We start from the raw sequence: 24253 nt of genomic DNA on the forward strand, positions 1-24253 counted from the left end.
AGTACAATGCCATCTAATAAAATCTCCCACAAAAGCCTCGCTAGGCTTCTTGGTTCACCTGACATGGGTCATTTGTCATGGTATGAGTTACATCAATAAAATATATTTTGTAAGTACACTATTATAGCAGTCAAACATAAGAATATTGGCATAGAGCCGAAGCCCAACGTGTTATTTTTTTAACACTTTAAACATGTATTTTTACTTATGTTAAGTTGTTTAGGCCAGGCAGGTGTTGTTCATTTCTGACAGTTATTTGGCTTATCATAACATAATTATTTACTTTGTGCTTGCTGAAAAATTTCTAACCTCAGAGAATTGAGACATTCCAAAAAGACAGGAACACGTGTTTTCCTGTGATATCATGCAACCAACAGAAGGTAAAAAAATATCTAAAGGAATAATTAGAAGGTTGCCTTGCCAAGAAGGATTTACCATAGGAATGAAAATCCTGATACGCTAATAGTCCCAGTACTGCATTATACTGTATGTACAGGGATCTAGAGACAAATGTGGCAAAACTAATCCAACATTAAAGGAAGGATAATTTTTTGAAACCTAATTTCAATACAGTACTTACTAAACATTGTAAACAGCATACAAAAGCCTACAGCATTATTTTTCCCATTTGTCTTATTGTTTTTGCAACTAATGATACAGTGCCCCCCTCCCAATTTTCATAGTTTACACTTCAATCATACAGCAGCTTTATAAACCAAGCAAGTCATTATACAGTATATATGGAGTTTACATGATTTTTAGGTATCTGCTTAGCTTGATAGGGAACTTATTGTAGGGTGCATTGATAACACACAAACAGTCTTTGTTACGTTATGCATTATACAGTATATTGCTACTATACAAGTACAGAAATTGAAGCTCATATCTAATACCCTGGTATTAGCAATCTCAGAAAACCAGGATGTCAGGGTATCCATAGCCTTTACCCAAAGGTTGCACCATGCCTTCAAGGCAGAAGGTGGCAGAATGTTTTGAATGGTCACCTTTTTACCACAATCCAATGCAAAATGATTTGGCCATTAACAGTGAAATCAGTTATTCCTCCTGTATAGAGGAATGGAAAAACATCTGGCCTGTCACGGCCTGTCACGGCCATTCCTATGGTTTTGGGAATTGTTGAGACAATGCAGGAAAGGTCTACAATTCTTTTGCAAGAATTTGCTGGGTATAGATGGAAGAATGGGAACTGGTGTATGCTTTGTACTCTACTCATTAATCATCAAGATAATGCAGGTACTTATCTCCTCTCTTCCTACCTGAATGCCACAAAACAGTGTGCTGTAAAGTTTTCATATGCATGTTTTGTACAAAGCGGCCTCGAAATTTAGAAGCCTGCATTTAATTGTGCTAATTATGCTAAGACTTACTTGTAGATCTGATTTCTATCTGCTTTTTTTAAACTTCTGTACTGCTTGACTAGAATTGAGCCTTGACCTCATTCTTGGATTGCAAATCTGTTTGGCTATGCTATGTCTTCCCAGACACTTCCCCTTTTGGTTCTTGATCATTGATTTTTCCATTTCAGAAGGTCTCCCCAGCTGAACTCCAAACCTTTTAATTTTTTCAGAAGTTTCATGAAGTTTCTTTAGTGGGAGGTTAAAGGCAGGATGTCCTCCATCACTGACTCTAAATCTCACTCTAACACAAAGTTTTATATCTCTGCAGTCGCACAATACATTAAAACTCCAATTTAAGTGATTGAAATTAACATACAAGAAGCTTTTGATTGAGTAAAGGAGTTTTGAGGAAATCTATTTCTTGTTTCTATATAAAAAAAGTGACTATTTGTGTTAATCCTACTGTTATTGTTAATGATAATTTTAGAAACCAGACAACAGCACCTTCACAGGTAATGCTGCTAAAATATAAAAATCTATTTGGTTGTAAAACAGCTTAATTCATTAAAAATGTTTTTACAATACTAAACAGATTGCTAGATCAACATCTATTTTCAGGGGAACTTAGCGATATGGCAAAGACATTTATTTGTAAGGAGACATACTTACCTGAATCTTTAGAATGGTGGTTCCAACTGTAACATTCTCGTAAAGGCTGATGTTATAAAGTGCCTGGCTAAAGATGGGCCGATTATCGTTCTCATTGATGAGGTTAATTTTCACTCGAGAATATCCGACATGGTCTAAAACACTTTCATTTGCAAAGAGCTATCAAACAAAGAACATAAACAATTTTTAGGGGTTATTGCCAAACAACACAAGAAAAAGCTAACTATGGAACTGTTTACTTTAACAAATTTTCAGTACCCCCAAAAGAATATAAATTACTCTGTATTTATGTAGTATTGTTAAAATTGATTAACTGAGTATAAAAAAAAATTGCGAAATGCATTAAAGTCAACGGGTATCCGAATAATTTTTATGTGCAACAATTTTCATACGGTGAATTATCGGCACAGTTTTGTGAATTTATTAGGCAGATCTATGCTGTCGATTAAGCTCCTTTAGACAGATTTAGCAGTTTATCTGCCCATGCATGGGGCACTCCAACAAGCACCCCGACTGATATCTGGCCAAATATCAGGTAGTACATGGTCAGCTTAAAGGAGAATTCAACCCATAATAAAAAAACCCACCCCCCTACCATGGGTAGACCCCCCCTCCTCCCCCCAGCCTACCTGCGACCCCCCCCCCCCGGCAAATGCCCCTAATTTTTTACTCACCGGGGGGGGGGTTTGGGGGCAGGTAGGCTGGGGGGAGGAGGGGTCAACCCAGGGTAGGGGGGAGAGGGGTTTTTATTACGGGTTGAATTCTCCTTTAAGGATTAACTCAGGACAACCGATTGTCTATGATGTTCACTAGAGCAGCTGAGCAGGCAGCTCAGAAAAATCTCTTAACTAGAAAACAAGCATCCCAAATAATACATCCTCTGATAAGCTTTCTTTACTACAGTGCAATATATGTATTTAATTAACACTATGGGAGCATGCCCCTCTCTCCTTGATGTCAATAATTGTCATAAATAAATAACAGCAGCTGCACTATCCCAGTGGAAACACCAACAGTGCTGCCCTCAGCAGGGTAGCAGAAGTAGAGTAAACCCACCAACCAGTGAGCTTCCAGATTACTGTAGATGTGGATCTCATTTTTAAACTATTAAATTGTTTCTTGTTGAAAATGTTAGTTTTGATATTCCTGGTAAAATAGCAGGGTATTTAAATATACTTTTTAACTGCTCAGAAATTTCAAGAAACATACCAAGTAACCAGCACAAAGTGATAGAAAGTGGTTAAAAAGATTTATTCCAGCTGAGAGGATTTTAATTGAGCAATACATTCACAATAAATAAAACATGCCGACGAGACCCAGCTCTCTGGTGAATCCATCCCGACATTTGTCTAACCTTAGCAATCTCTCAACAGGCTTTTAATATGATTAATGCAACACACACAGTAATGACAGACTATATTGATCACTCCATACTCTCAGGTCCCCACTATAGTGCCAGGGCTACATTAGATATCAAAGAAAGCAGAGTGCCCATGAGAATTTATCAGCAGATGATACTGGGTCCACAAGGACGATACCCTTTTCACAATATTGTGTTTATTGTGTTAGCATTTTCCAAGACTTGAAAAAACAAAAACACCAGTGGCACTACTGAGACAGTTGTACCAGTGATGAGCATTTTATTAACTCATGAGGTAGTTAGATTTGGGCCTTTTGTCAAGCCTAATGTAGGACAAATGTGGAAGACAGAAAAGTAGATGAATTTGCCTTACTAGAATAACTAACACCTCACACCAATTGAAGATCTGAACTATTAATACCCTTTAATTTTTATACAGGTGGTAAAGAAGGATTTTCAACTGAATCAATACAATTTTCATGTTGAGCTGATATGATTGATTTATCTCCAAGACTGGATAACTAGGAATCCTACAGGATTTCAAGTTTTATAAAAGTACTCAATAATATTTAGCAAATATTTCATTTTAAATTATACTTTTTGTGATGCCCTATTTACTGATGTTTGACAAAAGTCATAAACCACCAGCATTTTACTTTTTTTGGTTTCTGCAGGGTGATAAAAGTAGGCTCCTTGTAACGGACCAGCTTTCCTGGGCAATCTTTCTAGCATTTTGTTTATTAAAATAATTATAATAATAAAATAATGACAAACACAAATGGATGAATGATTCTTACCGAGAATTCATAACGTGGTATTGTCTCAAAATCCAGTGGAACAGCGACACGCACCCGGATGTCTGCTTTCCCTTGAACAGAGGTTGGGGAAATGATGAAATGGTTTGAGTTATTCCCAACCAAGTAAACCTCAAAGGCACTATTCAAACCCTGTGGTAGAAAACAAGGTTAAGAAAGCAATCAGGACAAAATAAGATATATATGAAGCATCTACATTTAGCAAGAAAATATCAACATAATTTTTTTTGTCAAACCACACTCCTTATTGTGAAAAAATCACCCACTCCACTGTAGATATAGGGATCATTGCCTGATAAGGGAATCTTATTTTTATCCCTAGAGGCTTGCACTGTAGATGGTTTTATTCACTGATAAGGGATATTTTTAATTTTGTATCTCCATATCCTATGTCTGCTAAAAATAATTTAAACGTTAATTAAACCCAATAGGATTGTTTTGCCTCCAATAGGGATTATTTATATCTTAGCTGGGATTAAGTATAAAGTACTGTTTTGTTATTACAGAGAAAACAGAAATATGTTTTAAAGGGGTGGTCCACCTTTAAATTAACTTTTAGTAGATGTAGAGGCAGTGATATACTAAGACAATATGCAATTGGTCTTCATTTTTATTTTTTAGGGCAATAGTTTTGGCTGCTTGGGTCTGTGACCCCATTTGAATACTGGAGAAATGGCAAATGAGGAAGGCAAATACTTTCAAAACATATAAAAAATAAATAATGAAAACCAATTGCTAGAGCATTCTACAATATACTAAAAGCTCACTTAGGGGCCGATTCACCAAGGGTCGAATATCGAGGGTTAATTAACCCTCGATATTCAACTGGGAATTAAAATCCTTCGACTTCAAATATCGAAGTCGAAGGATTTTAGGCATAATCCTAACGATCGAACGATTAAATCCTTTGAATCAAACGATTCGAAGGATTTTAATCCAACGATCGAAGGATTATCCTTCGACCAAAAAAATTTAGGAAAGCCTATGGGGACCTTCCCCATAGGCTAACATTGACTACAGTAGCTTTTAAATGGCGAACTAGGGGGTCAAAGTTTTTTCTTACAGAGACAGTACTTCGACTATCGAATAGTCGAACGATTTTTAGTTCAAATCCTTCGATTCAAAGTCGTAGTCGAAGTAGCCCATTCGATGGTCAAAGTAGCCCAAAAAAACACTTCGAAATTCGAAGTTTTTTTACTTCGAATCCTTCACTCGAAGTTAGTGAATCGGCCCCTTAAAGTTTAAACAACCCATGCTTTCTGAATAATATGTTTCCAGATAATTTACCCTACACCTGTATACATAAATTTCCCTCTACTAATACTTTTATCTTCACTCCATTCCATTTTTTACATCTCAAGAGTGCGGTAATACATTGAAGAATTGCTATGCCAGATATTTTACCCTTACTTTCAATGACACACATCATATAATCCAGTCAACTCCTTTGCATCTTAACACTATTTTATCTATGCATGACAGCATTGTCACTGCAAGAGAACAGCATATATTGGCAAATGAAAACAATTAGGAAAATGTGACATGCAGTATTTTTATTGATTTGCATGTAAAGTCTGTAAAGAATGATTTAAAGGTGACTGTTTTATTGAGATCAGGAGATCCAACAAGCAATGAGAACAGGAGTGGAGGAACATAGGCACAGAGCAAGAACAGGGAACCAGATGGGGACTTAGAAACAATGGCGGCAAATGGGAACAAGAAACACAGGACCATACTAACAATACATCTGGCTCTTATGTTTCAATGATCAAGCAACCAGGAGTTGCTTCCAAAGCCCCTTGATTGAATAATTGGAAATGAATTGGAAGAGACTCTCAGGATACCTTACCAATGTCCATTCTAAAAACTCCCAGTGGCTGAGAAGTTTAATGCAGGCATAGTTCATCAAGCAAACCAGGGTTTGAGAACAGGCAAATACTGACAATAGCTAAGCATAAATGAAAAAAAAAAAAGGCTTTTGGAGCCACACAAGCATGAAAAAAATGTTTCTCGGGCTTGCCTAATAAGGGCTTGATTGGTTATTTGGTATTCCCATGTGGCCTAACAGCTTACATGAGGTTCTGTTTGGAGTAAAAATGGTCTTTGTGCATCTAAAACCTGCCTCCAAGTCAGGAATTTTAAATTCTTTTTTTCTGTGGTCAATGTCACATATGGAAGTTTCCATCTACTGTGACAATATACTCAGCACGGTTAGCATCAAAATGCAGTAATAGATCATCAGGTAAGTCTTCTTTAATTAAATTTTCCCAAACATGTGATTTTACTCAAGTAATCATTCGGCTTGCATTAGGGGAGTGGAAGAAGAGGATGGCCCCTATTATTTTAAGGAATACTTAATTATCTAACATCACTTAACTATGGGTGATGTTAGCAGACCTGATTTCAGTTTTTGCAAGCTGGCTCTGATCTGCTTGTATACAGAAGGATGGTTGGGCAATCCCATAAATGCTCAATAGGATGAGTTGCGGATGTTTTTCTTCCTGATCCAGGTGTATATATCATTTCCTGCGCCAAGTGTGTGCTTAACTTGTCACTGGTCACATTTTAGGATGGTTTCCTGGCAATTAAATGCTGCAGTTGAGTCATTAAGCTTAATTTAACCTTATAATTTGCAAAACTATATATAAAGATAATATAATTCTGTTATTTAATAATTTTAAAATATTGACCACTGATTCTGACATCTGCACACAAACAAAACAAGTTTATGGGTTCATTATCATATAAAAAATGTTGCTCGTAAACATCAAAATTAATATGACACCTGTAGAATAAATAAGTCTAAAGATCTGCATATTGCTAAACCTTTTATTAACAATACACCTGGAAGGCAGCTTTTTGCTTAAAAGAGCAAGCTTAGCACTTATCACTGCCAGGAAATCTTTGGACCGGTACTGCATGTTCCAATAGTGTTGAGTGCACTGTACCTATTAATAAAGGCTGCCGGTTTTCCAATTTTCCCCCAGAACAAACTTCTTTAAGGAGGGCTGCTCAATTAAATGCCCGAGGGAACTCTAATGGTGGAAATTACCTGAGCGTAACAGCAGGGAGCTAGAGAAGAGATCAGAATTTGCTCTCAACTCTTCCACTTCAGTCACATAAATGTAGCAGGGTAAAAAAGCCAAACTCTCTATTACACACCGGAACCAAATACAGTAGAACAATTTTATAAAGAATCCCTACTCTTTTTAACTTTACTTAAAGGAGAGCTAGGGTATAGCTTAATACAGTATACCATACAGTATATTGCATAAGCATGTTTTAGGGATTGTTACCGAATAACATTGTTCAAGCAATTTACACAGCACTTTTCTATTGTTTATAGGAAGTGTAAAACAAATAATGGGTCATCAGGACTAGAACCCACTTTTTATTGTTGAGTGCGCTGTTTTGGCATAATTACTTGCTGTAATTTGGTACATCAGGGCAGTCCTCCTTAGTGAAATGAACCTACTGCTATAGGTGGAATGTGCATTTAGCTGTACATTTACAATATGCATTAAACTCAGACAGTTCACAAGATCATAGATCTGGATCATTATAACACATTTCCAACTGAAATGAATGCATTTGCCATGATTTCATGTACACTGCCAAAAGAATGTTTGCTGCCTCTGTTAATGTTTTTTTGTACTATATAGGATCTATTATCAAGAATGATTGGGACCTTGGATTTACCTACAAGGTACTGTTTTTATAGAAAAAAGGTTAGTTATTTTTAAAAATGCTAATTATTTGCCTATAATGGCCTCTCAGGGAAAATGCAGTACCTTTACATAATTTGAAACTTTCTAGATAACAGGTTTCTAGATAAAGGATCCCATTGCATTATTACAGACACTTTTTCTCTGTGTTAATCTTCTTATTACTTATACAGCAGCCAACTTTCAAGACATTTTTTTCTTCTTCACGCTTGCATTATTTTACCAAATGTTAGAATAACATTGTGTCATTATTATCTTCAATTTATTATGTATGGCTAACATATAACACTGTATATGTCAAAACTATTATTTGAAGTAAAATACTTTCTTGTTGGCCATGTATAAATGATCTTTTTCAAGAAAAATATTATTATTATTATTATACTATTTTACTATTTTTAACATTATATTCTCATGTATTGACAACTACTATTGATTTATTTGCTTTATTTTCCTGCTATTCACTGTTATAAGCAGCTATTTCTCCTTCTTCTTCACTAAATATTTGAATATTTTTGCTGTATTATTTTTCTTAATATTTTCGTTGTCTGATGTCTGTTTTTGAATTGTGCACATGCATATTTATTGGCACTGGGAACCCTGGAATTACCTGCACTCTTGGCATGCCAAAAATTCCAGGGTTGCCACATAGCTTGGGTAATAGCTGCCACTGGCTTGTGCCAAATGAATCTCATGTTATTGCCATTATTGATGCCATTGGCAATGATACTAAAAGTCTGGATGGAAGTGAAGCCAACCCCATACTAAATATAGTTGAGTGTGATAAAAACAGAAATGCAGTAGTGTGTGTTTTGGACACTGAAAAACTGGGAAAAAACACTGCACCGTTGACAAAAAAAAAAAACACGGAGAATTGCATCTTAGAAAAAGCATTTTGCCAGCTGCACTGCAATTGTAAATGAGAATTCGGGTTGGTAAGGATAGTCCAGCCAACATAAAAGTACATATAGGGAATGAAATAATGGTCGCTAACTAAAAAATTGTTCGCAATTAGTTCACAATGCGAATCAATGTTATAAAAATGTTGCTTTTGCAAACATGTGACAACAGGAAAGAATTTTATAGTTTGCAATAGTGCACAGTGTATGTAATAACACTTTTTAATGAAAAAGTTGTTCCGTTTGTTCCAAAGTTTTCGCTACCTTTAAGCACGTGTTAAAGTTCAATGAAGAATATTACATTGAAACATGCACATGTTTAAGTTATGAATAAAACTTCTCAATTTGAGTTTTTTGCACAGCTGTGTTAGTAGCATTTGGCGTCTGAATATCCTTTGCTTTAAAATGGATTTGTTTGCATTTTCCCCAGGGAAACACCTTTAAAGGAACAGTAACACCAAAAAATGAAAGTGTTTTAAAGTAATGAAAATATCATGTACTGTTGCCCTGCACTGGTAAAACTGATCTATTTGCTTCAGAAACACTTCTATAGTTCATATAAACAAGCTACTGTGTAGCAATGGTGGAAATTGAAAAACGGCTATATGGCACAGGTTAACGAATGGATAACAGATAACACCGTTAGACAGACAGAGCTTATCTGCTATCTGCTGTGTAACCTGAGCCTTTTCTCCTTTGATTGGCTGCCCCCATTGCTACACAGCAGCTTATTTATATAAACTATAGTAGTGTTTCTGAAGCAAACACAGGAGTTTTACCAGTGCAGGGCAACAGTACATTATATTTTCCTTACTTTAAAACATTTATTTTTTGACGTTACTGTTCCTTTAAGTGAATCCTCATTTTTACATCTCCTGATGTAAAATGTTTTACTCAATTAAATTTTTTCTGGTCCCACCTTTATATAATACATTTCCCTGATTTAACATTTTTTTGAGATTTTACACCATTTTTCTGGTGCCTTGAAACGTGTAAAATTAGGTCCTACTGTATGGATTTATAGTCCTCCTTTATTTTCAGGTGGCATCAAAGATGTCATAGAGTGTCATCACAGAGATGTCATTTAGTACATCAAGTGCAAAGTCTGTCTAAACACATAAACTATAACTATAAAATATAGACCTTTTTTCATTGGTATCCAAGAGGACGCTGGAAATTGCATGTGAATTTTTGTAAGTATTTGTTTCTATTGCTTTTCCTTAAAACATTCAATTATCAATTACATCAGAGTTTCCGATACATAATAACAGCAATAAATAATAATAAATAAATTATACCAGTAAATAGTAACAAATATCACACTTTCTACATATAGATTTAGCATTCATTACTCATTTGCAATTTCTGGGTAAACCTCCACCCAAATACCCCAAATCTTAAAACATTTTCTGGTGTTCATCTAGCTTCATAGGTAAGTGTTACATCAGGTAACATTTTACTAACCAAGTTAATCCACAGAAATATTAGGGGAATTAGATTTTAACCAGTAATTACTTTTTTTTAGCATAAAATAGTAATGTTTTGCACAAAATATTAGTTTTATTTTTAGGCAAAATTTCATCTATTTTACCAAACAAACAGAATTCTGGTGAAGATATATATATATATATATATATATACAGTCTGTAGTGGAGCACTCGCAATATATACAACCGCCTGGGTGCTGGTTATAGCATAGCATAATAAACAGAAATAAAACCGCACTCCAAGGTCTTGATATGATGAAAAAGGTGATAAAGTTTAAAAAATAAAAACAAAAAATGCAGCTCATCCATGTGTTGCAATTAAAATCAGTCTGGTGCATGGGTGTGTGGCTTATATCATATACTGAACTAAACAAATTAACTGTTTAATACAACTTTAAGGAACATTTGGATTAAAGAGAACCTATCTGAATTTGGCAAAGAGAGACACTTTTGGTTACATGGTTTGTACAAAGTATGCATAAGCTGATGCGCCCCGCCAAGGCAGTGTCCGGGGCGGGGCGCATCAGCTTATGCATACTTTGTACAAACCATGTAACCAAAAGTGTCTCTTTTTGCCAAATTCAGATAAGTTCTCTTTAATCCAAATGTTCCTTAAAGTTGTATAATGATAGTGCTGGGTTAATTTGTTTAGTTCAGTATATATATATATATAATACACAAAAGCCATGAATATCTTGTAAATTATATCCTTATAAACGGTGAGTAGTGATGTCATCAGTTATAAACGGTGAGTAGTGATGTAATTCCTGTCACATGAGTCACTAAAATTTGTGTATTATAATAAATAAAGTACCCCCAGTTGTAAAATATGAGGATATTATAAGTTACCTCGGAGTTCCATGACCTGTATAAAAACACTCGGCCTTCGGCCTCGTGTTTTTATATGGTCATGAAACTCCTCGGTAACTTATAATATCCTTATATTTTACAAGAGGGGTACTTTATTCACTATATATATATATATATATATATATATATATATATATATATATATATATATATATATATATATATATATATATATATAGTGGTAGAGTGACCAAAACAATGTGGGAAAATATGTGTTTTCCCTTTAAGTTCTCCTTAATGTGAGAGGTAGGCACCAGGAAGGGTGTTCATAAAGAGAGAATAGGTTCTCTGTTTAAAGGCTTTGGCAGCCTGGTCCTGCTGGAGTATTCTGGAAAGAACAGGCAAGCCAGGTACTCTGATCCAGTAGTCCAGCTCATGGATTAGAGCTCACAATCCACAGGAAGGCTGTCCTGTGGAAAGGTATTTAGTTATAGTGAGCCTGTTAGGAATCTCTCTCAGAGCAGGACACAGAGCAGGAAGGACACCTGCCTGTGTGAGGAACTCCCAGAGGGGCTGGGGGTGCCATTTGCTACTGCAAGGTGCAGAGAGAGGAGACCAAGAGACAGAGGGTCTGTCTGTCTCACTGAGGAAAGCCAGGAGGCTGAGCAATCCCCCAGGAGATTTGTGAGTACAGGGGTGACCCCAACAAAGTAAGTAAGTGTTTACTTACTGGTAGTCCACAAGGGGCCCAGTTTAGTAAGGGAACGCTTCATGTGTGAAGGTAGATCCCAATGAGCGGGAGTTATTTTTATGATTTGTTTTGTATCCTGAAATGGTCACCCCTGTATGTAAATAAACTGTCTTAAAGAGAAGAAAAGTGTCTGTTATGGATCCCGGAGCTTACTATATATATATATATATATATATATATACACAGTATATGTGATGGTCAGATTATCATTTAAAGTTTTCATAATCCCCTTCCAGTATTTTCCAATCTCTGGACAAGACCATATCATATGATAAAAATCAGCTAGGAGAGATTGACACCGAGGACATGTTGATGATCTATTTGTGTAGATTTTACTTAACCTTTCTGGAGTATAGTAAAACAGCTGCAAGATCAACTTATCCCAATAAACTTAACACAATAAAAAATTAGTTTCTTCCCAATGTTCATCCGTAATGGAGGGGAGTACCTGATGGAAGCATGTTCTGTAAAGCTTTATATAAACAAGATACCAGTTTCTTAGAGTAAGGTTTCCTCAAAATGTAATCTATAGAATATACATATGCTCTGATATAAGCCAAACTGAGCTCTAAACTCATGTCTTAATTGTAATATCTAAATTGATTAATACTCTGGCCCTGTGTATTTTTCACTAATTGTGGCAAATATAGTACTTTTATATTTAATAGTACTTTACAAATAATCAGTTTGCATAAATGCATAATTGTAGGTTATAACAAATATACAGCGGAGACATACATGTGCTCAATCCACCAGTGCCACAAAAACGTGCAAATTAGAGATATTGAAGGACCAGATTTTGTGCCTGGACAGACAAACTGGAATATATTGGGATCACAGACAAGTAACCATACTGTACATGCAACAATGATTAGCAGACATTATCAGCCAACACAACTGTCCCTATTGTAGTATATATAGCTACCTTAAAGTGGACCTGTCACCAAGACACAAAAATCTGTGTAATAAAATTACTTTTCAAATTAAGCATGACATCCAATTTCTATTTTTTATTAAAGCATTCATAGCTGTTGTAAACTCATTTAAAATAAAAATCTCAGCTGTCAGTCAAATATTGTCTGCCCTTCCTCTATGCCTAATTATTTTTACTTTCCATTCAGCACTTCCTAGATGTCACTGCTCTCCACACTTTCCCGCATTGTCTTCACTGTTTAATTGTGTAGCCAGGGCATGGGGATGGATATCAGGTCCCCCATTCTGGTGCACAAACAAGATTCTGAGATGATGCAATTCTTGCATTAATAACAGTGTCCAAAAATTATGCTATAATTATGAATTCCCAGACTGAAGGAAGGGAAGGATTCAACAATTTACAATTTAAGAATTTATATTGTGTAATTAAAGTTCATTTTGCTTGACTAATATGATAAAATAGGATTTTGAACAATTTATTTGTGACGGGTCCCCTTTAAGGACACTCTCATTTACATTCATGTTTAAAGCAGTAAAAAATGGCCATGTGGCCTCCCTACTTCCATGATGCTGCTTGTAGAAGTGTCACTTTTGCCACAGGAAGGCTTCCATCTGTATTTGGGGTAGTGAATGCTTTAAATTTGCAGTACCTGTAAATTATGTTGTACTCCCCCACTTATTGAACTGTATCTATGCTTCAACCATTTCCACAACAAATATAAAATGGCACAATTCAAAAAAACAGAATCATAAAAAAATTAACCATTTTTTGCTACAAAGTAAAGATTCTGCATGTTTTAACATTTCCTGATGAACACAGTTGTCATATTGCTCACAACTTTATTAGCAACTAGAGTCCTTCTTGTTTGTAATGTTATCTCTCAAATTCATTTGCAACCTTAACCATTCATTGTGTGTTTATTGATTTCACCCTCTCACTTCTCTGCTTACTTGCAGGCATGGAAGACTTCAGGCTCCCTGCTGTGAATCTGAAAACGATTCCCTTATTTTAAAGTTTATCTGCAACCCACAAAAGAGCAAGGTTTGATGGGATTAGTATTTACCATGCATTCATCTTATCCAGCCCTCCAGCATTGCATCACTTGCCTCTCTTTATGTAAGCCAAGGAAAGAAGAGGGACTGAGTTGCTGAGATATTGAGCAATTGTTAACTACATTTTACTTGCCTGTACAGTTTCAAGGCCAAAATGGATTTTAAAAAGAATGTTTTTTGGTATTAGAATAATTACTGTAAACCGAAAGTAAACACCATGAAACCCTCTAAAACAATATTTAAAAGATGGCAATGGCATGTAGAAGTCAATGGGAGCTGACCTTATCAAATTGTAAAATCTTACTTTACTTCAAGCTATTAGAGGTTTCTGGATTTATTTTGGCTATAATCAAACTAAAATTCTTACAAAAACGAGGATTTAGAGTTTTTGTTTGTCTTATTTGTTCCACTTGTTATTAGTTGTTTTGTTATTAGACTTGTATATTGGGATTTTTTGAATAAATAAGAATACATTTGTGCTTTTTTAAAATGTGAGTTTAGTCGAGGTTGAAAAAATCCTCTAAAACTACACAAATCTGACAAAACTACATAAATAATTTTGTAGAGTACTGACACTTTTAAGAATGTTTTCCCTGCTTTAAACATTTTTTAAGCTAAAACAAGGTCCCAGGATATTCCAATAAATCTCAGGATGAGACTCTGTCTGGTTTATTATCTGTAACTATGGTCATATAGTTGCAACTCACCACCAGTTCTTCAGTCTTATATGCAATCTTTACTTGGTGTTCATAAAAAGGAACTGTAAGCTAAGGAAGATGGATGCTGTTGGAATACCATGGTCATGGTTATTGGAAAACTGCACTTAGTTCCACTTTAAGAGATAACAAAATACAGGTCAGTATGGATAGTGTCAGCATTCTTTATTTTGCTCTATTATTAAAATACTTTGGATGTTTATGTAAAGTGTCTGAATGGGGTGCCAAGGGACAAGCAAAAAAGCTTTAGGCCATAACCCTCCTAACTATTTTAATTTAGGTTTTGATTTTTATATTGTATTTATTATTCTTAAAGCCACTTATATTTATACAGTATATTCCCTAAAATGTCTCTTCTCATCTCTACAGTGAAAGACTTCTTAAAACAGAAAGCCACGTAATTCCTTAAATAAAGTCTCTTATTTTTGGTTTTAAGGTAATGCCATGTGTGTAGGCTTACACTTCCTTGTGAAGGACTGTTGACTCATTTTAGTACTTCTCACTCTAACAGTCATGGGTTCTTTGCTTTGGTGTTCTACATGTCCTGCCCTCACAGAAGGCAAGTTCCATTTTAGAGTACTAGTGTACTTTCTGCAACTTTGAATATATGGGCCTGTATTACACAGGGGTCATTTGTATGTCTCTGACCATAATTCTTATGTAAAACATATGGAGTTTTCCATAGTAATAGCATACAAGACCAACTATTTGGATGAGCAGGAGACCCACTGATAAACAGGTCCAATTGGAGGTTTACCTTGCAACATGATTGGCCATTTCAACACTGTTTATAAAGCAGGTATAAGTTACATAGTTACATAGTTAAATTGGGTTGAAAAAAGACAAAGTCCATCAAGTTCAACCCCTCCAAATGAAAACCCAGCATCCATACACACACCCCTCTCTACTTTTAATTAAATTCTATATACCCATACCTATACTAACTATAGAGCTTAGTATCACAATAGCCTTTGATATTATGTCTGTCCAAAAAATCATCCAAGCCATTCTTAAAGGCATTAACTGAATCAGCCATCACAACATCACCCGGCAGTGCATTCCACAACCTCACTGTCCTGACTGTGAAGAACCCCCTACGTTGCTTCAAATGAAAGTTATTTTCTTCTAGTCTAAAGGGGTGGCCTCTGGTACGGTGATCCACTTTATGGGTAAAAAGGTCCCCTGCCATTTGTCTATAATGTCCTCTAATGTACTTGTAAAGTGTAATCATGTCCCCATGCAAGCGCCTTTTTTCCAGAGAAAACAACCCCAACCTTGACAGTCTACCCTCATAATTTAAGTCTTCCGTCCCTCTAACCAATTTAGTTGCACGTCTCTGCACTCTCTCCAGCTCATTTATATCCCTCTTAAGGACTGGAGTCCAAAACTGCACTACATACTCCAGATGAGGCCTTACCAGGGAGCTATAAAGAGGCATAATTATGTTTTCATCCCTTGAGTTAATGCCCTTTTTTATGCAAGATAGAACTTTATTTGCTTTAGTAGCCACAGAATGACACTGCCCAGAGTTAGACAACGTGTTATCTACAAAGACCCCTAGATCCTTCTCATTTAAGGAAACTCCCAACACACTGCCATTTAGTGTATAACTTGCATTTATATTATTTTTGCCAAAGTGCATAACCTTGCATTTATCAACATTGAACCTCATTTTCCAGTTTTCTGCCCAGTTTTCCAGTTTAGACAAATCACTCTGCAAAGTGGCAGCATCTTGCATGGAACCTATAGTTCTGCACAATTTAGTATCATCTACAAAAATAGAAACAGTACTTTCAATGCCCACCTCCAGGTCATTAATAAACAAGTTGAAAAGCAAGGGACCTAGTACAGAGCCCTGCGGTACTCCACTAACAACACTGGTCCAATTAGAAAATGTTCTATTTACCACCACTCTTTGTAGTCTATCTTTTAGCCAGTTCTCTATCCAGGTACAAATACTATGTTCCAGGCCAACATTCCTTAATTTAACCAGTAACCTTTTGTGTGGCACTGTATCAAATGCTTTAGCAAAATCTAAGTAAATCACATCCACTGCCATCCCAGAATCGAGGTCTCTACTTACATTCTCATAAAAAGAAATTAAGTTAGTCTGAAGAAATTAAGTTAAGTGTTATCCATCCAGAATTTCATGTCTATTTTGCTTGATCGAGACACCACTAATAATGTTATAGCAACACAATTTTTGACTGCAGTTGAACCTAACCTCTTTTAATCAGGTTAATACTGTCCACTGGATTTTGTTAGTGGTAACTAGTGGTGACCGAATCTGTCCTGTTTGCAAAATTTTCAAACCTATGTTGCAAAACGGCGAAAAATTTGCGAGTCTATGGTTGCCATTTTTGTCCTCTCACACATGTGAAACTTAACATGTGGGAATTTGTGGAGCCGTTCTGTGAGACTTTTCACTGGCGGTAAAACTCTGGAATTTACTGTGAAACCATACATGGTGAAAAAATTTGCTCATCACTAGTGATGGAGGGAATAAGTAGTTTACTTAGATGACTACTCACTATCAACATTCATACCCATAGGAAGAGAGGAAGCAGAAAGCATTGGATGCTCATTGCTACACTACTGCAGAAAGGCAGTAAAAGTACAAGTAGATTTAGGAATTGCTATGCTTTATGAATTCTATTGCAAGTATCCTGTCCTATTTGAACAAGTAAAAGGGCGTTATTGTCAAGAATGCAACTAAAGAGACAGCAGACTCTGATTATAACCAATGTGCAGTACCTGTATATGAGAGCAAAAGAGATCATCTTCCCTGGGTTCTGGAAATGAATAGTACCCTTAAAAGATTTTGGTATGGGCTCCAAGGAAGACAAAATATATGCTGAAAGTCAAGCCCATGATAAAAAAAAACTGCAACAGACAACAGGTACCTACAATTGTAAATTGGCTGCTATATGGTACAACATGAATGTTTATATGCCAGATAATGGCTAGTTTAGGCTACATGTTATCAATTTAATGCCCTTAAAAAGTAGGCTTTACATTTACTTGAATTGCTGTGTGTACAATAGGTATGTGATTATTTTGTGTTTCCTAGATAAGCGTGTCTCTCTAATCAATTGTGCCAACTGACAGAAAATCAAACTAAATAGACTTGTTTCCCCTTTATCACTCCTTTTTCTGCTTAGCTACATTTTAATTAAAACTGATCAAATATCTGCATAAGTAAAATGACTCTCCTCTCACTCCCATACAAGGAGGATGAAGACATTATATCTAAATAGATTTTATTAAAAGTGAAACGTGCTAGCAGTAGAAATCAGTAGTCTAGCTGTAGAAAATCTTTTGTTAGGGTAATGGACAGTGATAGATTTGAGCTGTTTTTACAACCTAATATTCTCTGTCTCATTTCAGGATTAGCCAGGCAAGGGATTATTTTGGACCAATTCTTAGTCCCTTGGGTAATACCATAAATCAGTATTCATGGGGGTAGTATAAATAAACTGGAGTCTCTACATGAACTATGTTGCAATAAGAGAACAAAGGACTTGTAAAAGTGTTGCCACGAATGAGCTATATGCCATATTCATTTCTTGCTAACCCTTGTCATACAGTAAAGTATTTTTCTTGGGGACCTTAAAAAGTGTATGTGATAAAGTGAATAAAGTAACCCTATTGTAAATATAAGGATATTATAAGTCAGTGAGGAGCTCCATGACCATATAAAAGTATGAGGCCCAAGGCCTCTTGCTTTTATACAGGTCATGAAACTCCAAGGTTACTTCTAATACCCTCATATTTTCCAACCAGGAGTACTTTATTAAGTAAAAAACACAAGTATTAGTGAGTCATGTGTCAAAAATTACATCACTAAGCTCCGTTTATAACTGACGACATCAATAAGAGCAGTTTATAAGGATATCATTTACAGGCTATTCAAGGCTTTTGTGTATTATAACTGAATAATTCAATTAATTTGTAATATGGTTAGTGTGTGTATATTCTGGGTCACACATAATAAAGGAAAGAACTGGAAGTGAAATGAGCTGTGACACTCTGTTCTGTATCCCCAAATCAGGCGCAAATCAGACGCAGCTTCAACTTTGCTTAAGGTATAACAGGGTCATATTGCTGATCCATACAAAGGGTCAAATCTATGCCATGCCTGACTAATATTTATTAGGATCAGGTGGAAAATGCCATCAAGCTGTGGATATGATCCTTGTAGTCTCCTGCACAATTTTATCCTGGGGCTGAGATAAGAATGATCTCATCATGCCAATTTGGATGACCAATTTTGGATGGTCAAGCAGACAATAATTCTGGTTTATTGTGGTGGAGGGAAATAAGTTGTTTACTTAGACAGTTACCCACCTCTGTTGAATTATTTCTTGCATTATAACATGTATCTGCCTGCAGTATTGGCATGAATAGCAAACAGGGTTATTTAAAGGGATCCTGTCATCGGAAAACATGTTTTTTTTTTTCAAAACGCATCAGTTAATAGTGCTACTCCAGCAGAATTCTGCACTGAAATCCATTTCTCAAAAGAGCAAACAGATTTTTTTATATTCAATAATGAAATCTGACATGTGGCTAGACATTTTGTCAATTTCCCAGCTGCCCCTGGTCATGTGACTTGTGCCTGCACTTTAGGAGAGAAATGCTTTCTGGCAGGCTGTTGTTTTTCCTTCTCAATGTAACTGAAGGAGTCTCAGTGGGACATGGGTTTTTACTATGGAGTGTTGTTCTTAGATCTACCAGGCAGCTGTTACCTTGTGTTATCTTTTGTTTGGCTGTTGGGGGGGAAAGGGAGGGGGATGATATCACTCCAACTTGCAGTACAGCAGTAAAGAGTGAATGAAGTTTATCAGAGCACAAGTCACATGACTTGGGGCAGCTGGGAAATTGACAATATGTCTAGCCACATGTCAGATTTCAAAATTGAATATAAAAAAATCTGTTTGCTCTTTAGAGAAATGGATTTCAGTGCAGAATTCTGCTGGAGCAGCACTATTAACTGATTAATTTTGAAAAAAAAATTTTCCCATGACAGTATCCCTTTAAGGCTGAGCTTTATGAGAGCATTTCCTTTTCTAAATGCATTTTTTCTAGAATTGCATGGGTGCTTGTTAAGTTGCTTTTACCAAAAAAATTTGCACAATGCACCAATACAGATGAAAAGTAGCATACATTTTGGTGAATTATTGCAAGTTGCAGTCAGGGGCGTAAATATAGAGGAAGCAGACCTTGCAGCTGCAAGGGGGGCCAGGAGGTATGGGGCCCCATGAGGCACTAATTCATATACAGTTTCAATAAATATTGATAAAACAAGTCAGCCTCTAAGCATTTTGGTGTCCAGAAAAATAATTTGCTGTCGGTCCCAGTAATATCTAGATACACCACTGCAGTGCTGGGCCAGGAACCCTAGGCAACTTAGACCGTCGCATTGCCTCCCAACCCTGACTCGGTATTTGACAAGGAGTGTTAGCAGCTCAGTAGGCCTGGAGTTTAACAGAAAGGTAGGAAGCCTATGTTTAGGGATGTAGGGATGGGAAACCAGGCATTACATTTGGAAGTAGGCTTAGTCCTCTTGGAGGCAAATAAAGATTGTTGGTTAATGAAAATGTTTGATACACGCTTTTGTTACAAGTTGCTATTGTTAAACATGATTTTAAGTAATATCCTTAATACAAAAATACCTGGGGTCTTTTATTTCCAACCATGGTGTTTAGGAGTTTTATTAGAAAAGGGGGGTTGTTGGGCCAATTAGGAGGTAGCAGATGAGTGTGGTCTCTACATTGCACCTGTCATAGAAATATAGTTATGTGCGGTTATACGTAAACTAGGATAAATGGCACAAGTCCCAGAGTGGATTGCTTCTACCAGTATGCAGTACCTCTTTGGTGTCAGGTGCCTCCAGGTATGGGGCCCTAAACTTCCATGAGCCGAAATTAACTAGATTTTTGTTTTTTTTTTATGCATGCTAGATATAGCACCCAAAATAGCATTTATCAAGGCCCAGCAATAACTCACATGCAAAAATGTCACTGGCTGCTAGCCACTATGTTTTTTTTTCTACAGTTGCTTGTTACCCAGACATCAATGTGTGTGACCACTCCAAGCTGCAATGTAGATGTTAAAAACCCTGAACCCATGTATTAATGCAGCATTAAGCAGCATTATAGGAGAACTAAAGCTTTATTATTATTTATTTATAATGTTTTGGTCCAGCCCAAGGCAACCACAATCCTTTATCAGGGAAGATCTGTGCCTCCAAAGATGCCGTTGTAGCTCCCCATCTTCTTTACTGTTGATTCCCTGCACATGGTCTGTGCTGCTCTCACTTACCTGAGCTTAGCGACTGACACATTACATACTGGACATATATAATGTAAATGTCACAATATAAGGCTGACTAGTAAATAATTCAGATAAATTGTTATATAGCAGCCCAGAAATCAGCACAATTGGCATCAGGATTTAATAACCAGCCCTGTAGCATCAACTACTGTTTGATGATTTGTGACAAACCCTAAACTTAGCTTCTCAACAGCTGGTCAAAGCACACTGAGCATTTGCGTGCTGCGGACACTCACTTGAGCAAAATTTAAGATGGCAAACTCCTGTGACAATTTTAAAGGACTAAATAATAGCTACTATATAAGTGTTGAACCTTTAGGCTGGTTCAGTAACTTCAGTATATGAAATATGGCATTTCCAGCTATATTAATTTTAAGGGGTTAGTTCTCCTTTAAGCAAAAGTTGACAAATTGTGCATCAAAGAGAACATTTGAAGGGCATACTAGGAAATGCAATAAAACTGTTTGGCCTCCAGCAGATGCAAACAGCAAAGCATCCATGTGGCCTTGTATGTCACTGCAGCCTATGTTAGCATAATGTACACAGCTCCTTCAAAAGACAGTGGCCTACCATAGCCTACATGAAACTTTGTAAGGACAGAAATTAGTCTGCAGCATATTATAATATTTGTATTTAAACCATACAGTTGTTCTGATTTTATTTTTTGTATTTTCTTTCAAGCTGGTGCAGCTCAGATCAATCTGAGTCGGAATCACCTTAGCTTATCTCTCTTTTCCTTGTGATTGATTTTCTTTCTTTATGGGCAATTTGCTAGTGTAGTCCACATATTGCAAATTTCTCACTCTGCACTTCCTCTCCCTACTGATGTAAAATTATAATTCAGCTCATTGTGTGTGTGACATCTCACCAAAATGCTTTGTCACCCAGGCATTTGTGAAAGCTTTCAAAAGAATATAAGCAGTGCTACAAGTCTCCATGCAGAAGGCATACACGTACACCTTTGCAATTTGCAGTTGGCTGAAAATAACTAGTGAAAGGTGTAACTCCGGACCTGAAAAATCTCTCATAATACCATTTGACAGATCTCCTATCTTCTAAAACAGAATATACAGGCGGAAACTGGTATCATTAGTGATTATTCAAATGTGAATATATATTAGACTGACTTACTGTACAAACTAACTAGTGTGCAATGATCACTAATGTTTCTACAGCAGGCAGTAAGTGGTGCTATATTTGTGTTGGTGTATACAGAAATTTAATATGCGCTCTATCACGGACGATAAAGTCTACAGGCCTAATATTCTAATTTTACAAATTAATTACACACATAAATTTCAGTGCACCATGTGGCACATGGTATCTCTAACAAATGTTCTTAAGGATATATTATACAGGCTATATATTATACTCTTGGCTCATGTCTAGTACAGTAGCCTAGTTACTAGTTAACACATGATCATGAGTTACGTCATCGAGCGTGGCCTGATGTAGATTGAAACTGGTATTGCTGGGCTCAGGATCATCGTATGGAGATTTGTTGCACCAAGCCTTTTGAATAAATATTAAAGTAAACATTAATACCCCCCCCCTTTTGACATGAGTTCCTTTCTGTGAAATCTATGGAATCAGCTATGCCTGTGTTAAAATAAAACACATACAGGTAAATGTAATTAAAGGTTTGCTACTGGTCTAATCACCTATAGCAACCAATCTGCAGGAAGCATTTACTGGTTACCTGTTTAAAAGCAAAATCTTATTGTTTGCTATGGTTACTGCTCCTGGGCAAATCTGGAGCCTTTTTTTTACAGATAGGGGTTGTGTTTATGCACAATTTCTACATAAGCCTGACTGAATGAGCTTGTACACGTATAGGATCCCTTATCCGGAAACCCGATATCCAGAATGCTCCGAATTATGCAAAGGCTCCCATAGACTCCATTTTATCCAAATAATCCAAATTTTTAAAAATGATTTCCTTTTTCTCTGTAATAATAAAAAAGTAGCTTGTACTTGATCACAACTAAGATATAATTAATCCTTATTGGAAGCAAAACCAACCTATTGGGTTTATTTAATGTTTAAATTAATTTCTAGTAGACATAAGGCATTAAGACCCAAATTATGGAAAGATCCATTATCCGGAAAACACCAGGTCCCGAGCATTCTGGATAGCAGGTCCCATACCTGTATTAAAAAGGGGTGGGGGTTAAGCAATACATAATCAGCTAGGTAAACTTATTATAGATATTCAATTTAAAAATCCATAAAAAAGAAAACAATTACATACAGTAACTAGAAAGAAATCTGTCCATATAGGATTTGAAGATGACATGAAGGTGTCTGTTTAAAACAACATTGATATCATTTACCAACACTGAGTATGTTTGTACCTTGGCAGGGTGGTACCAATCATATTTTGCTTTCTTTGTACTGGCTAAGTATTGGCTATTATATATATAACTATTCTGCCACTTTCTGGCAAGCACACCATTATTTGATAATTTATGTATTCAGGTGCTTCCTAATTCTGTGCTCTGAGGGAGGTTGAGTAAGCACAAAGCATTAATAGAGATTTATTAATAGTTAAAAGTTATTAATAGTTATAGGTTATAGGGTAAAAAACACTCAAGCTGTAGTGAATGTTCAGTAATTCAGTCTCACAAATCATTTATATTGACTTTTTATAGTTTTTGCTGTTTAAAAAATATTTATTGGTGCAACTCATCAAGTTAACATTCTTTTCGTGATAATTGTGACAGTGTGTAACAGAGAATTCCAAATTGCTGACCCATGCTGGAAATAATTGACCAGACCAGGGAAATCAATATAGATCACATGTGCCTCAGCCTAATAGTATTAACCCCATATAAAAATTCAGATTATAATTACCAACTATAGAACATGGTTTTAAACCATGTAATGGTAAAATAAAGTGAGCTTCAGCTGTTGTATGATCACAGTGATTTAACAAGAGTCACAAAATACATGTGTAGTTGTAATCTATTGCAAATATTTTAGCACACACTCACCTCGTCTCTGTCTTGTACTTGGATATACAGGGGTAATGCAAAGCCAAGCTGAGCCAGCTCGGGAATGCTAACTGTGTAATCTGAACTATTAAACTGTGGTGCATTGTCGTTAACATCAATAACCAAAATGTTGAATGTGGTAGTCACGGTAGCATCTGATGGACTGCGGTCATCAAACAGTTCTGTTCCCTTAAAAAAAAAAAATCAAACATCGTTAAATTGGTAAGGGGTCAATTTACAACACAGTTATTTTTTATAAATATTTTATTGCATGATAAACAAATATAGAACTACAAAAAAGTATTAATGTACTCTATAAACTAAACTCATTCTACAAACTTCTGCACT

The 24253-nt window shown here is 36.0% G+C and overlaps 1 protein-coding gene across 4 annotated transcripts in view; it reads right to left on the reverse strand.

Annotated features, from left to right (window-relative positions):
* The window catches only part of LOC108697217 (cadherin-23), a 599373-nt gene that overhangs the window by 262443 nt on the left and 312677 nt on the right, over window positions 1-24253 (reverse strand). For all 4 annotated transcript variants that reach the window (XM_041571124.1, XM_041571128.1, XM_041571125.1 and 1 more), the window contains 3 exons: window positions 23906-24094; window positions 4185-4334; window positions 2028-2186 (listed from right to left, as the gene is read on the reverse strand). In XM_041571124.1, the coding sequence (XP_041427058.1) occupies window positions 2028-2186; window positions 4185-4334; window positions 23906-24094 (498 nt within the window). The remainder of the gene's footprint in view (window positions 1-2027; window positions 2187-4184; window positions 4335-23905; window positions 24095-24253) is intronic.

The sequence above is a fragment of the Xenopus laevis genome, chromosome 7S, assembly GCF_017654675.1.
Source record: "Xenopus laevis strain J_2021 chromosome 7S, Xenopus_laevis_v10.1, whole genome shotgun sequence".
Lineage (NCBI taxonomy): Eukaryota > Metazoa > Chordata > Amphibia > Anura > Pipidae > Xenopus > Xenopus laevis.